Genomic DNA, 16,707 nt, shown 5'->3' with positions numbered 1-16,707 from the left:
AGCAGCTTGGCTACCCACTGAGAGTGTAGACTGCCATCTAGTGTAAATTTGAATACCCTCAGGAATATCATCAGGTGCTCTAACTACTGGGCTCATACTAAAATGGGGAAGACCAAAGCAGTTAAAGTTCTTCAGGATCTCATAAAAAGCACATATAGAAACAAGGGATTATTTATGTTTTAAAAATTCTTCCTAGACATCCTAGAACACTTTCTTTTTTTGTTTTGTTTTTAATGAGGCTATTCATTTTCTTAGCTATAACCTATTGATGCATTCAGAGATGATGTTCTTAGAATCTGTATGAGGGCAAAGTTGGCACCTTGGTTTGTTGCAGGCCAGAATGATACCCAGGCACAACTTACTACAAGATAAGCCCAGAGAGAATGACAACAGAACACCTCTGGTTGACACTTATAGCTCCCAACTAAAACCAGTCCAACGTATTATTAAGAACCTACAACCAATGCTGGATTGTGACACTTCCCTCGCTGAAGCACTGGGGGGGGGGTGCGTCCCTTTCTTGCTTACAGACAGCCGGCGAACCTAAAACAACTTCTCACCCATGATGATAAACTACTTAACAGGAACATGGACTCTGGCACCAAGGCCTGCAACAAACCAAGGTGCCAACTTTGCCCTCATATAGATTCTAGGAACATCAGCTCTGGACCCACCAATTTCATCCATACTATCTCAGGTTCATACTCCTGCTCATCTTCTAATGTGATTTATGCCATCACATGCCAGCAATGCCCTTCCACAATCTACATTGGACAAACAGGTCAGTCTCTTAGACAAAGATTAAATGGACATAAGTCTGACATCAGAAACCACAATATTCAAAAACCAGTGGGAGAACATTTCAACCTTCCAGGACATTCTGTTGCAGATTTAAGAGTAGCAGTTCTCTTACAAAGGAATTTCAAAGGGAGATTGGAAAGAGAAACTGCTGAATTACAGTTGATATTCAAATTAAAGACAATGCATTTACCTGGGCTGAATAAAGACCTTGCATTTATGGCTCATTACCAATGCTGATTTCTCCACACCCATCTCTTCCCTGGACATCACAGATTCTTCTGCATACCACACCTAATCCCATCACGCCTGCTATTCACATTTACATACTGTTAACATTTACATACTAATGCTTGTCTGAATTCACTCTCCTCTACTTAAAGACAGATGGATTCACTTTCTAGCTGTATCTGAAGAAGTGAGCTGTGGCTCACGAAAGCTCATACCCTACCAGAAAATATTTTTGTTAGTCTTTAAGGTGCTACTGGACTCTTGCCCTTTTCTACTACTATTGATGCATATTTTCCATCTTAAATTCAACTGAATGGAAGTTTGGGGGGACTTGGAATTCTAGCTCCTTGTCCTGTCTTTTGATTTTCCTCCCTTTTTCCTGTTCTCTTTTGCTGTATCTTCCATTCACTTTGGTTGTTGTCTTCTCCTCCTCCTCCTCCTTCTGAATCCTTATGTGTAATCATTGTCTCCTCCTCCTCCTCCTCCTCCTCCTCCTTCTGAATCCTTATCTATAATGTCGTTAATCTCACTTGGGAGTTTCAGCTGTAAGTCCTCCAAGATTCTCAATGCCTATTTTAATGAGGTAGCAACACAAGTTTTATTTTCTCTTTGAATAATTACCTTGAAAGGGAATCCCCAGCGATATTTTATCTTGGCCTCCTTGTTTTTTTCGTAACCTTAGGTCTTGCATGAACATCACTTTGTTTTCCTTATAATTTAAAGATGGGAGTTTCCAGACTTGCTTAAGGAAATGGTCTTTCACTGCGTATCTTGTAAAACACACAACAATGGGGGTTACCGCACTTTGTATTCCCAGCGATGTATTAAGAGTTTGAAAATGTTATAAAAGACATTGGGGGTTACCGCACTTGTATTCCCAGCGATGTATTAAGAGTTTGAAAATGTTATAAAAGACATTGGGGGTTACCGCACTTGTATTCCCAGCGATGTATTAAGAGTTTGAAAATGTTATAAAAGACATTGGGGGTTACCGCACTTGTATTCCCAGCGATGTATTAAGAGTTTGAAAATGTTATAAAAAACACTATTCGCACTTTGTTTGGCCCCTTTAGCTGTGAAGACGTTTTCCAATTATTTATAAGCTGTGGTATCCAAAACCCCTTTTAAAGTGATGTTTTTTATAACATTTTTCAAACTCTTAATACATCTCTGGGAATACAAAGTGCAGTAACCCCCATCGCTTTAAAAGGGTTTTTGGATACCACAGCTTATAAATGGTTGGAAAACGTCTTCACAGCTAAAGAGGCCAAACAAAGTGCGAACAGTATTTTTTATAATGTTTTCAAACTCTTAATACATCGCTGGGAATACAAGTGCGGTAACAGCCAGCATCTCTTTGTGTTGGAGTACCTGCTACTCTTGAAGTCGCAATTCTATGAGCTCTTTCCAAGTTTGCTCTGTTCAGGGGGGTGTCTGGGACAAGGGAGTTAAACCAGTCAATAAGGAATCCCATCATGTCATTCCCCTCCGCGGACTCCTCCACCCCACGAATACGAATACTTCCAAGACGAGTAAAATCTAAATGATGAAGACCCAAGGGCGAATGGGCAGCTTTAACATCTTAAATTTTAAGTTATGTTAGAATATCAAAGAGACAAGTAGATTTAAAATGAAAGGACTTAAATTAAAAATACTAAGTTTACTAAATGGAACTGTTAAAAACGCTATCAGTTAACAACTTAAGTAAAAGGGGTTAAATATTCATAGACATGGGCGTGGGGAGGGAGAAGTTGGGAGAGGTGGTACAGGTGGTACAGCATGGCTTAGATGAAAATAATCTAAGCCATCTCACTTCAGCTATGGGTGGGACTTTGTATATGACACCTACACAGGTCAAACGGTTTAAATACGTGGCTGGAGGGTCTAAAGCAAGATGGAGAGAGAGTAACACAGAGTAGAAATAGAGATATAAAAATTATGGTTGAATATGGCTACAACATTAAAATTTACACATTTAATGTTAGAGAAAAGGGTGATCCTATTAAATGAAAACGAATAGCAAATTGTATAAGAAAATCGCACCCAGATGTTATAATGCTTCAGGAGACACATCATAGCAAAAAAGAAGATAGATTACTGAAACATGGATACTATGGGCAGCATTACTCAATGCCAGGGAATAGTAAATCAAGAGGAGTGGCAATTATTTTTTCAACAGCGTTCCCATTCCAAAAAGAAGTTAATTAGAGACCCACAAGGCCGTTATATTTTAGTGAAAGGGCATGTGCAAATAAAATATTTACAATTGCCTCTATTTATGCACAAAATAAGAAACAAATTAAGATCCTAAGAAACATTTTCAAAACTAGACAAATTAAACATGGGGAACTTCTAATAGGGGGAGATCTAAACTGGAGTCATACAGATTGTCTAGATAAAAGGTAATAAAAATACAAGAAAGAATATAGGGGAAAATAAACTGGCATAGGTTTTACAGGAATTCAATCTCATAGATGCTTGGAGAGTAGATAATCCATTGAAGATGGATTTTACATATTATTCTCATAGACACAATACATATTCTAGAATAGATTTTATTTTAACAGCATCTAACTTAATGCAAAATATTGTAAAGGCAGAAACTGGCATTTTAAAATTATCTGATCATGCACCAGTATGGGTAGATTTGAAAATCCTTGGGCAGCAACCAACCACCTGTACATGGAGATTTAACACTGTTTTATTAACAAATAGCCCATTCCTGAAGGGGGAGTAGATCTGTTCCGCCTTCTCAGAAGCTTCCCAGCTGCCAAAAAGAAATTTAAAACATTTTATAAATAGATAAAAAGAAAATGCCCCCATTGATGCAGCAATGCCGCAATGCGAGGGAGCGTTCTCAGGGCAAAGGGGGTTAGGAAGCTGCCTAAAGGCAGCTCAGCCCCCAGGAACACCCTGGGAACACCCCCCACACCAGTGTGGGCTGTCTCTTCTGGGGATGCCCTGCTGGCAGCTGCGCTGGTGGGAGGGGCCGGCGCAGCTCCACAGCTCTCCAACACCAGTGTGTTTGTCCCTGGGTCGGTGTAAGTGCCTCTAATCCTGGGTTAAAGGGGCACTTGCACCGGTGCACGGTCTCTCCTCGGTAAGTAATAGTGGAACAGGCTCTTCATCTATTGACCTGCATGGCCTTCCCCTGGATGTCCTAGCTTTTTTCCTTAGGTGCTGCTATAGCAGTAGTTCATTTTTTCTCACGACCAGGAGTGCTATCCTCCTTGGCTCTGTTTTTAGACATGGGGATAAGCTATCGGATGGTTAGTGAGATAGCAGTTGATCACTCTTTCGCTCTCCCTGCAATTAAGAGGAACGACGGGGGTGACAAGGATGATTCAGTCATCACTTGACAACCACACCTTGAGATGATGACTTGCTCTGTGTTAACAAAGTAACAATGTATGGATCCCTTCTCAGATGATGTTGGAGTATTCACTGCCTGCAGTTGACTACAATGAACATTGCACTCGGTCTTCCCAGTAGGGCTGTCGATTTGGTTCGACCCGAACTGAAAAACCGCCGAATCTTCCCCAATTTGGCGGTTTCTGGTTCGGATGGAACCGAACTCAAAAAAAGGCAGGAAAAAGATGCGCCGAATTCTGCGAGTTCAAGCGAACGCCGAATAAATTCAGCAGGTTCGGCCTTCTCCGAACCTGCCTTTTCCCGCCTTTAAAGGCCGCCCTGCCTGGTTTCCTGGGAGTCCCAGGAAACTGGGCGGGGCGGGCGGGTCCCGCCCAACAGCTGAGCATCGGACCGGCTGGGGGGGAAGTGCTCTGCACTGCCTGGCCAGGCAGGCAGGCACAGGGGGGTTTAAAGACCCACCGCCCCTCTTCCCAGGGAGCCCCGGGAAGAGGGGTGGTGGGTCTTGAGTTTGCCTTGCGCCTGCCTGGCCATGGCGCTTCCCTGAAGGCGCACGCGGGGGAGGGGGACCAGATCTGCGCCTCCCAGCTGGGAGGCGCAGATCTGTTTAAAGGCCCCCCTGCGCGCCTTCAGGGAAGCCCCGTGAAGGCGCACGGGGGGCGAATTTTCCCCCGAACTCCGGATCTCGCTCTGAATTTTGCGGATCTGAAGCGGGGGAGTTCAGACTTTGGCATGTCCCGAATTTAAAAGGGCCGAATTTTGCCAAAGCCGAACTGTACTGAATTTTTTTTCCAACAGCCCTACTTCCCAGAGCAGTTGATTCTTGCTCCTATGCCAAGAATTATTTATCCGTTTTTCTCGCTGATGTTGTGTAACTTGGCCTGTGCTTCAGTACCTCTCCCACTTAAATACATGGAAGATGTATATTGTATAACTTGTTGTTTAATATATTTTTAACCGAAGATCATGACAGTCTGCAGAGAGCTACAAACAAAGCTCATGGTGCTTCCTAACTTGTTTACTTCAAAGAACTGAAGCTTTGGGGGGGGGTAGAATTGAACCCCTTTCCTTTAGAATTTATTCAAGAGAAGAAACTGTCATCTCAGTTTAATTAACCTTTTGGTTTATCTCTGCTGCTGGCTGATTTTTTGGGTTTGTTTGCAACTGAGGAAGTGCTTGTCCTATTAATTAGCCTTTGCTCCGAGCAAACACATCCATGGTGGTTGAATGTCATTTGGTAAACATTGCAGCCAAATCTCCAGCTTCTAAATCTGTAAACGTATTTTCTGTATACTTTCTCATGTTTCCGTATCAGCTCTTTTGTTTATCCCTGTCGGTGCTAGCATTGATCAGATAGGTGAAACCTCATACACAAATGGCCAGTTTTCTTTGGTCGTTTATGCATGGGAGTTTTACCTGGGGTTCGTTGCTCGCTGGACCCACATTTCTCTGTTGGGAGTCTATGCATCAGCAGTCTCCAAGCTCAAATCAGGAAGTGTTTGAATCCCCGCCCCTTGAAATGCTGCTTCGTAATTGGCTGTAGTGAGAGAAAATTTCCCTCCCCCCCAACCCAATTGCTGCATGAAAAAGCATTTTAGGAACATAAAACAAAAAAACGGAGCAATCTGAAAAGAAGGGGGGGAGAAATCCAAGCCTCGGTTTTTAAAAGCCTTTCTTCTGCTCAGAAAGAGCTCCCAGGAAGCAGGAAGTATCTGAATCTCTGCGCCTGGACATGCTGCTTTGTAATTGTCTGTGAGCAAAACCAAGCTTGCATGTCCCGCACTTTGCCTTATGCATGGAGATTTCACCCAGGCTGAGCTCAGGGGAGAGGGAAGAATTGAGTTAACAGAGGAATGGAATGGTCCAGGATTTGTGACGGCTGGCAGCGAGGTCATCTCTAATGGAGGGAAAACTCATGCATAACTCCAAGGAACAAACGAGACAGACGAGGGCGGGGTGAACATGAGTGAAAGTACCCATGCATAAATGACCATTGTCTGCTGTCTGTGACATCTGCTCTCAGTTATGCTATTTTAAAAGTCAGAAGGGAGAGGAAGCAAATGCTTAATTATGTTTGCTGCAGGGTTTTGTTTTGTTTTTTTTGTTCTGTTTGTCTCTCTCTTGTGCACCCACCCTTCTGTGTCTTCTTGGATGCTATCTTTGGAATTTACAGTATTCTTCTCTGACTATCTGTAAGGCTTGATTTTAAACATGATGCTTGCATTGCAAAGAAACTCACCTGTGGGAGTCTTGTTTAAACTAGACTGCTATCTGTGAAAAGAAGGTACACATATTTGCTTTGTGCAGGTAGCAGCTCAGTTGAAACGAGATGCCACGTGAGTGTGAATTCCCACAGGTGAGTTCTTTTTGCCTTGCCAGCATCATGTTTAAATCAGTCCTAATTCCTCGATTGAAGATAATTTGCTTCCTTCCTGATAGGCCGCATGATAAAACCTGTCTCTAATTCAAGTCGTCAAAAAGGATGGAAAAAGATAATGTTATAATAGAAGCCACCAGGCGCAGCAATTCTGCAAGCCAGTTTCTCCACTTTCAGTTGGAGATTGTGAAAATGGAAGGTTAAACTGCTATTGCCGTCAATGTGCTTTGGGCAAATAAGACCATTATTATAAAAACGGAGATAGCCTTTATTCAGTGATAGAAGCCTCCCTTTCATTGTTACCTCTCTGTTTTTTTAAAAAACAGGTGAAAAAATACTGGGCTGAAAAGCAACGCAGGTGGCAGGAATTAGAAGCCAAAGATCTACTGCGTTTGGCAGAATTTAAGAAATTAATTGCTGAACAAGCCATTAAAGACAACGAAAGGTAAGGCCAAAAAAGGGATGTAGTTTACCAGATCATGTTTGGGAGCAAAGCCTATTTTGTTTACATCTCTATATATTGTATTATGATTATTCCTAATGTTAATAATATCCTTAAGATTATTGTTTTTCTTTTAAAATTATTGGTATTCGTTTTATTTTGGATAATTACCTATTTTTCTGTCTAGTGCATTATTATCCCGCCCTTCCTCCAAGAGCAGTTCTGCCATCTCCTTTTTATACTCACAACTACTCTGTGAAGTAGGTTAGGCTGAGAGAACCTGAGTGTCCCAAGATCACCCATCATGCATCATGCTAGAGTGGAGATTTCAGTCCAGGTGACCCAGACCGTAGTTGGACGTTCCAACTGCTGCACTTCACTAGCTCCTTTCTCAGAGCAAATATATTTAGTGGGTCATTGTGGCACCACTTACATTCTTTCCCCATACATTCCACTACTCTAGTGATGCAAATCAGCCCCAAAGACTAGTCCCACACAGTGCAGGGGGATGTGCGAAGTACTGACCTTGCATCTTCTCCCGGAACTATTTGGACTAGTTTCCAGAATCTTCTATGACTATCTGTAGCTGCCTCCTACGAAGTCATTAACCCACCTCTAGCCCAGGGTTTTCTATTCTAATTATCAGCAGCATCCTCTAAGGTGCCAGCAACAGGTTTTTCCTCTGCGACAGCTGTCCTGGAGCTTTTGGCTCAAAACATTGATTAGAGTGTGGGCTGAGCAGAGAACAATGGCTTTCAAATGCTGTCAGCTTCCATTCCAACTTTCCTGTGGCTCTTATTAGGCTATCTAGTTATGTTTCTCTGTCTGTCTGTCTGTCTGTGTTCTGTCTGTCTATCATCTATCCATCAATCTATCATTGATGTGCCAACAGCAAACGAGGCAAATTAAGCATCTCCATTAAGGTAGTGATACTGCGTATTAGTAGCCTTCTCTGCTTAGTTGCATGGCACCAAGCCCCTTGTTTTTATTTACGAGTACAGTACGTAGGTCCGTAAGGTCATTTGTCAATGCTTTAGAACATGTTTGATCTTGTGCCTTCAGTGCAGCTGTTAATCCTTTTGGGAACCGAGATCTCTCTGAAGATTTCGCCCAAGGCTAATAAGGGTCAGGAGCATTGTCTAAATATTTTCAGTACTGCCTGCGCAAATCCAAGAGCATCAATGATGATACTTGTTCAGGTTCTGGTGACTAGGTTTAGAAGGGATTCCCCCCCCCCCCCCCGTAATATCTCCAGTTGAGATAAATACTTTCCTAATGAGGCTCAAAAGCCTTAGGCTGAGATAAATCCTTGAGAATTAATGTCCTTGATGAATAAAAATGTGCTAAGTGGCTGTTGTTAGTGGGTTATAACAGGGAATGTTTGTTTGAGATGTAAATGGTGTGTAAACGTCATATTGCCTTGCTACAGAAACTCAAGGCAGCCTGTCTTTGTCAGCTTGAGTTACACCCAAGCTCTGGAACACCCATGCTGTTCCCCCCAGAGATTTTTTTTTGAGCTAGTATCCCATGGCTGTTCTTCTCTTTCCTCTAAGTACCATCTAAGCTTCTCCACACCAACCCCCAGGCTTCTACCAATGGAGTACGGGTGGTTTCTCCTGCTTCTTGGTTCATTCTGAATCTCGTTTATGAAACTTTAATTCTCAACCCAAGTAAGCCTCTCCCCTTCCCCACCCCAGCAGCTTAACCAAACCGACAGGGCTACCAGGGAAGTTAGCCAACAGTTTCACGCACTCTCTTGCCCTCTCAGGTGCTTTGAGTGACATCTGTTTTTCTTTTCTGGTGGGAGTGCATATAAACATTTACAGAGCCTTTGAATGCCAATAGCATTTCATTCCAAGGCACTGTCAAGTCTTACTGCGTATTAATGTCAATTTGCCCTTTTCACCTTCCTTTGCCATCTATCTTTAACGTCTCTAACTTCCCCCCTTTCCCTTAGAGTCCTTTCATTCTGTTTATTTTCTTTCTTTTAAATAAAAACACCCCACAGATTTGATTCCCCACCCCTGCAGCAATTCACCTGCAGTCCTTTCAAGCTCCAAACAAGAAGCTTCAGGGCAACTTATCTTCATTGATCTGCCTCTGAGCTCCATTCACTATATAACCTCTGCTCTCAGGCATCAGTTCTGCTTAAGGTACTCACTTATCATAGCTTAACCCTACTGACGTGGAAGGCACATATTTCCAGGATCTGATGATTGGTTGATCAATGCCACCAAATCTATATTTTAAGTGTAAGGAGAAAGATGCAGTTGTGAATTCAGGCCTTGGTCTTTGTACCTATGTGAGCTCTTTGTGAACCCGCTGGATTTACTTTTTGTTATTTTAGGCTTCTATCCCGCCACTCCCCTGCGTCTCAGGGCTCGGGCAGCTCACAACAATTCAATAAACAATCATTCAGCAACAATAAAACACGAAATTTTAAAAATAAAGATAGTAAAATAATATCCTAAGTGGCATCAAAATAAAACATCGTCTTAAGCACCTGGCAACCCAGGCTGCTGTCAAAACCAAGTGGCACTTCTGATAAGGGGAAAAATTTGCCTCAATCGTCCACAATGGAATGCCTAGTGGAACAATTCCATCTTACAGGCCCTATGGAATCTAGAAAGATTCCGCAAGGCCTGGATGTCATCTGGCAGAGAGTTCCACCAGGCCGGGACCACTGATTAAAAAGCTCTTGCCCTCATTGAGGACAGTTGAGCCACCCATGGGCCAGGTACCACCTGTAGACCACGGGAAGAAGAATGAAGCGTTCTTGGGAGGACATATAGGGAGAGGTGGTCCCAAAGGTGTGAAAATCCCAGACTGTTTAGGGCCTTAAACCATGACCCTGAACTCGACTTAGAACCCAATAGGCAACCAGTGCAGCTGGTTAAGTGTATGTTGAATATGAAATGACCATGATGTATTGGTGAACAGCCTAGGAACCACATTCTGTATAACCTGAGGTTTCCGAAGCTGCCTCAAGGGCAGCCCTGGGTTGAGTGAGTTGCAGTAGTCCAGTCTGGAGGTCATCGTGGCATGTATCACCTTGGCCAACTACTGTAAACTGTTGTGAATTCAACCCTGTGCTGTGCAAATGGCCATTATTTCAAGAGTTTTTTCAGATATCCAGTTTTAGTGGTTGAGGATAAAAAGAAGGAGAGGATAATGATGTAAGCCATTGGGGAGAAAGATGGGTTATAAATGCAGTAAATAAATAAATGCAAAGCAGACTTTGGTTGTGAAGGTATATAATTTTATTGGTTAGGGAATTTATAAAAGTGAATATTCTGGAAATTTGTAATGAAGACTATCTGTAAGGAAATCCTTTGGGTCTCCAAATTACTTTTTATCAGTTTTATTTTATTTTAATAGCTGATAAAAAATATGAGCAGATAGCTAACTCTCCATTTTGGAATTTCATCACATTAGAAGGTGGGACGTGAGATTCCATTAAGAGATTTATATTGCAATCTTAAATAGAGATACCTCCTTCCAAGTCTGTTGAAGTCAACAGTCTTGGAAGGGTGTAACTGTGCTTGGGATGGCAATGTCACAGTCCATCTACTTGTAAACTTTACTGTAGGCTAAAGACAGATATGTCAACCATGTATACTTCGGCCAAGACTTAATCATATCACAAGCCCAGATCAAGTCAATATTCCTGAAAAGGTACCTAATCCTGTCAGCAGTTAGTGGCTTCAGTGATAAAATCTTTTAACTAACGATTGATGGTATAAAGAAAAGTCCAGATTCTTTGGCTGAGTGTGTCAGTGAGAGAGCCCAGGTCCTTATTAGACTCATTATTGTTTCACTAAGGGAGGACAGGGTCCAGGACAGCTATAAATCTTCAGCTGTTTGGGACATGCTAGCTAAAAAGAGCACTATTTTGTATGCAAACTTCCTAGTCAGCCATTGCCCTCTTTCAGCCATCCCTATTAAGGGGCAAGTTTTTGAGGGATTCTTTCAGCTCTTGACACTCCAAGGGACCATCGATTTTTCTGGACGTTCCAGTCTTGTCTTTTTTGCTGTTTTTGTTTTGGTCTTCTTCTTCTTCTCCTTCTTCGTGGTCTGTCTGTCTGCTACTTGAGGGCATATCTAGACAGACAATCTTCACTTTGAGATGGATAGTGGCAGGAACATTTATCCTTCATCACAAATCTCTGAGAAGTTGGCCTGCCAGAATTTATTCCTGCAAAGTAAAGCCTTCATTGCCCAGTTTGGAGTTTGGGATCTTGCTTGCCAAGTGAGGCTGTGAACGCTAGAGCCTGATCTTGCTTAGGAACCTGAACAGGGCTAAGTGCCCTGTCTCCTGTCAACTGAGGATAGTTCCAGCGGTGAGGAAAAATCGAAGTCTTCTTCATTGTTGTAGACGGCTATTTTATCCCATTGAGCTTTGGCCTTTTGATGTCAGACTGTGGCAAACTTTTTTTTTTAATTGAACAGGAGAGTGTCAGAAGTTACGAAGATATAAGCAGGCAGTATTGACTACAGTGCTTTGTACTCTCACATAGTGCTTCTGAGAGAATTGTGGATTCCAGTTGTAGTATCAGGGTATGTATCAGGTTACCGAGAAATGTTCTCTTAAAAGAATGGAATAATGAAGGGACGAAAGCAGAGGCTGATCCTGGAGGCAGCTTGTGTGTGTGTGTGTGTGTGTGTGTGTGTGTGTGTGTGTGTGTGAGGGGGGATGCAATGGGAAGAAAGGGTCAAGAAGAGGCCACTGCTGCTACTGAAGGGCAGATGAGATCCCAGAGGAGGTCTGACATATGTGAAGTAACCGTGTAGGCATGGGACGGCAGGACTGGCACCTGGCAAAGCTGAGAGCCAGAATGGTGTTGTGGTTAAGAGCAGTGGACTCTAATCTGGAGGACTGTGTTTGATTCCCCACTCCTCCACATGAGCGGCGGGCTCTAATCTGGTGAACTGGGTTGGTTTCCCCACTCCTACACATGAAGCCAGCTGGGTGAGCTTGGGCTAGTCACAGTTCTCTGAACTTTCAGCCCCACCTACCTCACAAGGTGTCTGTTGTGGGGAGAGGAAGAGAAGGGGATTGTAAGCCAGTTTGATTCTCCTTAAAAAGGTAGAGAAAGTCGGCATATAAAAACCAACTCTCCTCCTCCTTGGCAGGAATGCTTACAGCAGGCTGCTGAAGTTGAAACCTGCACTGGACATTACTGACTACTCAGGGCCATGTACCTAGATAATGCTTAAGAGAGAAAAAAGAAGGGCAAGATGCAAGGGAGAACAGTTTATTTTACCTTTTAGATCCCAACATGTTTCACTGTAAGCTTTGGTGGAGCTTGCAGTCTCCTGGGGTAAGTGCGGGGTTGGGGGACATGCCCTTCTAAGCTCATTGACTTCAATAGACTTAGAAGGGTATACTTCTGGTAGTATTGCACTGGTAGTATTGCACTCTGGTAGTATTGCACTGTCGTTCTCTTGAACCTGATTGTTTGCAAAACCACATCTCCCCGAGGCAAAATAAAAAGACCTTTGTGAATGGTGTTGCTAGATTTAGGTACAGCCAGGGTCGATTCTAGATCAGCTGGAATCAGGTATGCCTTTTTGCAATATGTTTTCTTGAAAAAGATCACCATGTAGTTAGTTGATAATTGGGGTGGGGTGTAAATAAATAAATGATGGGGTGGTAGCTAGAAGAGGAAGAAGAAGAGTTGGTTTTTATATATCAACTTTCTCTGCCACTTAAGGGATAATCAAACTGGCCTACAATCACCTTCCCTTCCCTTCCCCTCCCCACAATAGACACCCTGTGAGGTAGGTGGGGCTAAGAGAGCTGTGACTGGCCCAAGGTCACCCAGCTGGCTTCATGTGTAGGAGTGGGGAAACCAACCCAGTTCACCAGATTAGCCTCCGCCGCTCATGTGGAGGAGTGAGGAATTGAATCCAGTTCTCCAGATCAGAGTCCACTGCTCCAAACTACCGCTCTTAACCACTATACCACACTGAAAGGGAAGGATTGGTTGACAACATTCTTAAACTGGGTGAAAGTGTGTGCATCAATCTTTGATTGGTTGGTTGACTTCTTTTTGCAAAGTAGATGGATGGAGCATTCTAGGTTGATACAGTGGGGTCACCACAGCCTTTTGTATCTTTGTATCTTAGTACTTTCTTAGTATCCATCAACAGGAGCCTGAAAAAGGGTAAACTGTTCCTGACTCAGGTTATTAAGTTGAAAATGCAAAGCTAGAGACCAAATTATGTTATTCTAATTCTCAAAGGTCATGCAGAAACATAATTTATCAGAAAAGGAAACAGGGCTTGCTTTTTTAGTCGCTTACATGCTTTTTTGGCGGATACAGAAAATGTTTTTTTCGCTGAACCCCTTTGAATCTTATGTGGATATTTATTCCAGTCAAAATAGAGAAGGTGTTACTTGGTAAAATATTGTGATAGCATAAACATGATACTGATGCTCTTTTAAAGCTGTTACAATAAATATGGGAGCTCAGTTTTCTGTTAAATATTTATGAGACATTATTCTGAAAGCAATTTTAATGAAATTATGCTTATAGGAAATTACATAAACGTGTATTCACGGTACTTCAAAAGATGGTTTTATTGAAACCACTAAACTAAGCTCATTTTTCAAGTTGTTATTTTTATAAAGACTGTTACAATCATGATACTAAGTCAAAATTGGACACGGGGGGTGTTGATGGCAAAAGCAGCAGTAACAGAATTCTTTCTGAATATTCCAGTTTCCACAGGCAACCAGAGAAAGTGGACCTTGCTGCAATAGCATTAGGATACTCTTCCAGTTGTGCTGTGCAAGTCCCAAATGCCCTCATACTCTGTGTCCTCAGGACAGTTTTCATACCGGATAGTATGTCATTAACTAGGTTTTTTTCCTCTTCAGGTCCCCCCCCCCATATAAATACTAGATGGCATTCTTCCACCGTCACCAAGCCCAGCATCTGGCTCCCTGCCTGTCTGGCCTGATCTAGCCACAGGGATCCATGCAAAGATCACCGCCAGGTTAAACTAGTGTATCTCGTTCTATGCAGGGCTACCCTTGAAGCTGCTCCTTAAACGACAACTGGTCCAGAACTTAAAGGGACCACTTGGAGAGTGCACATACAACCAGCGCTCCACCAGCTGCAGTGGCTCCAGATTGAGTACCAGATCAGGCTCAAGGTGCTAGTATTGCCCTTCAAAGCCATAACGATCTGGAACCAGCGTGCCTCTCGCATTACACCTCCCCCAAAGAGTGTTATGCTGAACCGGAAACAACCTCCTGGTGGTCCCTGGCCCAAGAAATATCCAGGTGTTCGCAACCAGAGCCAGGGCTTTTCAGCCCTGGCCCTGGCCTGGTGGAATTCTTTGTTGAATGAGACCTGGGCCCTGTAGGACCTGGCTCTGTTCCGCAGGGCCTGTAAGATGGAGATATTCCACCGAGCCTATGGTCGAGGACAGCGACAGTTCCACATATGCTGGCCTCCCCCTCTTCCTTTCCTCCCCCTTTCTCCCTTTCCCCTTCCCTTCCTCCCTTCTCCTTTCCCTTCCTTGTTTTCTTTTTTCCTTGTCTTTTTACTACTGGACCCTATTAGATCCTTATATTCCTCACTGTCGTTTTCTGGGTTTCCCCTAGAACTAACTTCACCCATATGAAGGATGATTTCTCCCTTTAAATTGAGATGAAATTATATACAAGTAGGGTTGCCAACCTCCAGGTACTAGCTAGAGATCTCCTGCTATTACAACTGATCTCCAACCGATCGAAATCAGTTCGGCTGGAGAAAATGGCCGCTTTGGCAATTGGACTCTATGGCATTGAAGTCCCTCCCTTTCCCAAGCCCCACCCTCCTCAGGCTCCACCCCAAAACCTCCCACTCGGGGCGAAGAGGGACCTGGCAACCCTTTGTACAAGAGGGAATAACTATTTGGGTGTCATTTGTAGTTAGTTACGTTTTATGCTCTATGTTTGATTTTGTTGATTAACTATACTGTTGTTAGCTGCCCTGAGCCCGGCTTATGCCAGGAAAGGAAGGGGTAGAAATAAAATAAAATTAAATAAACTGTTCCACTGTTACCTCTCGAACAATATAAATGTATGTTTTCTAGAGACTACGGGTAGTCCGTGGAACACTGCATCATGAGCTTGCTGTACTGCTAAGGATTCCTTTTCCACATGCAGCTGCAAACTGAAATGAAATGGCGATTCTACACAAAAATACAGCACTATAAATATCTGTCATCCATGGGGAAGAGGATGATAGATTTCTGTTATTATTTGTGTTGCCTTCAGCAAAGATACCATTACTACGTTCCATTTTCTTTCTGTTCCTGTGTTTTCACACTAAACAAGCTAATTTGTGAGCATTAATGAATCAATGGCTAATTATCAGTATTTGGTCTGTGAGCAGGGCTGTAACTAGGGGGTTGGGGGGGCAGGCGCCCTCCATGGCATGCAGAGGGGGGGCAGCAGAACTGTCTCTCCTGGCTGGCACAGAGGTGCCTGCTCCTCCTCGCCTGCGCTCCCTTCCTTCCCAGGGTCGCCTTGCAACCAAGCATCTTGTTATACCCTGGGAAGGCAGAGAGCTGCCCAGGTTGTGCTTCACTGCTGCCCCTGCCTGTGCCAACGCACCTCACAATTTACTGGGAGCGCCTGCCAGGGAAGGGGTGGGAGAGAGGAAGGGGAACGGAGTGGGAGGGCAAGTGTGTGCAAACTCCTCACCCACCTCAAAGCTGTGCTCCCACACCGTGAATGGATGCAATAGGCCTAGCTTTTTCCCCTGCTGCCCAGAGGGGAGAAGAGCTCTGTTGATGCCTCATTTCCTGCAGATCTCCCCAGATAAAGGGAAAAAACACACAGGGATCTGCACCCCAATTGAGCTGTATCTCCGAAAGGCTGTTTCCTGAGGGTCCAGATGGCAGAAAGCCAATCTTTCTTTCGCTCTCGTGTACATATACACAGCTCTCTCTCACACACACTCCACAAAAAGTGTAGCTGTGGGAGTGGAAAGCAGCCCTCTCCTTTCCTGCTGTTCCCCCAATTCACCTAGGAACAAAAGGTGAAGGAGCCAATCAAGTGGGAGCTGACATAGTATAATGTGTTCCTTATTTATTTGATAGATATATATACCACCCTTCTCTGTTCCCCTCAGTTCCCCTCAAGGTTGCCAGTGCCAAGTTGGGAAATTTCTGGAGATTTGGAGGTGGAACCTTGGGAGGGTGAGATTTGTGGAGGGAAGTGGCCTCAGCAGGGTATAATGCCATTGACTCCATCCTCCAAAGCAGCCATTTTCTCCAGGAAAACTGATCTCTGTCATCTGGAAAGCAGTGGTAATTCTGGGTGATCACCAGCTCTCACCTGGAGGTTGGCAATCCTGTTCCCCTGGAGGAAATGTCCATTTTGGAGGGTGGAGTCTGTGGCGTTGTACCCTTCTGATGGCCTTCCCCTTCTCAAACCCCACCCTCTCCAGGATACACCCCTCAAATTTCCTGGAATTTTCCAACCTGGAGT

At 43.6% G+C, this 16,707-nt stretch overlaps 1 protein-coding gene across 1 annotated transcript in view; it reads left to right on the top strand.

Moving 5' to 3' along the window:
- Positions 1-16,707, top strand: part of CCDC148 (coiled-coil domain containing 148) — a 101,872-nt gene that overhangs the window by 72,053 nt on the left and 13,112 nt on the right. Inside the window, exon 11 of the mRNA XM_056861510.1 lies at positions 7,102-7,220. Within this exon, the coding sequence (XP_056717488.1) occupies positions 7,102-7,220 (119 nt within the window). The remainder of the gene's footprint in view (positions 1-7,101; positions 7,221-16,707) is intronic.

Source organism: Euleptes europaea, chromosome 15, assembly GCF_029931775.1.
Source record: "Euleptes europaea isolate rEulEur1 chromosome 15, rEulEur1.hap1, whole genome shotgun sequence".
Lineage (NCBI taxonomy): Eukaryota > Metazoa > Chordata > Lepidosauria > Squamata > Sphaerodactylidae > Euleptes > Euleptes europaea.
This window is presented reverse-complemented; position numbering and strand designations above follow the sequence as displayed.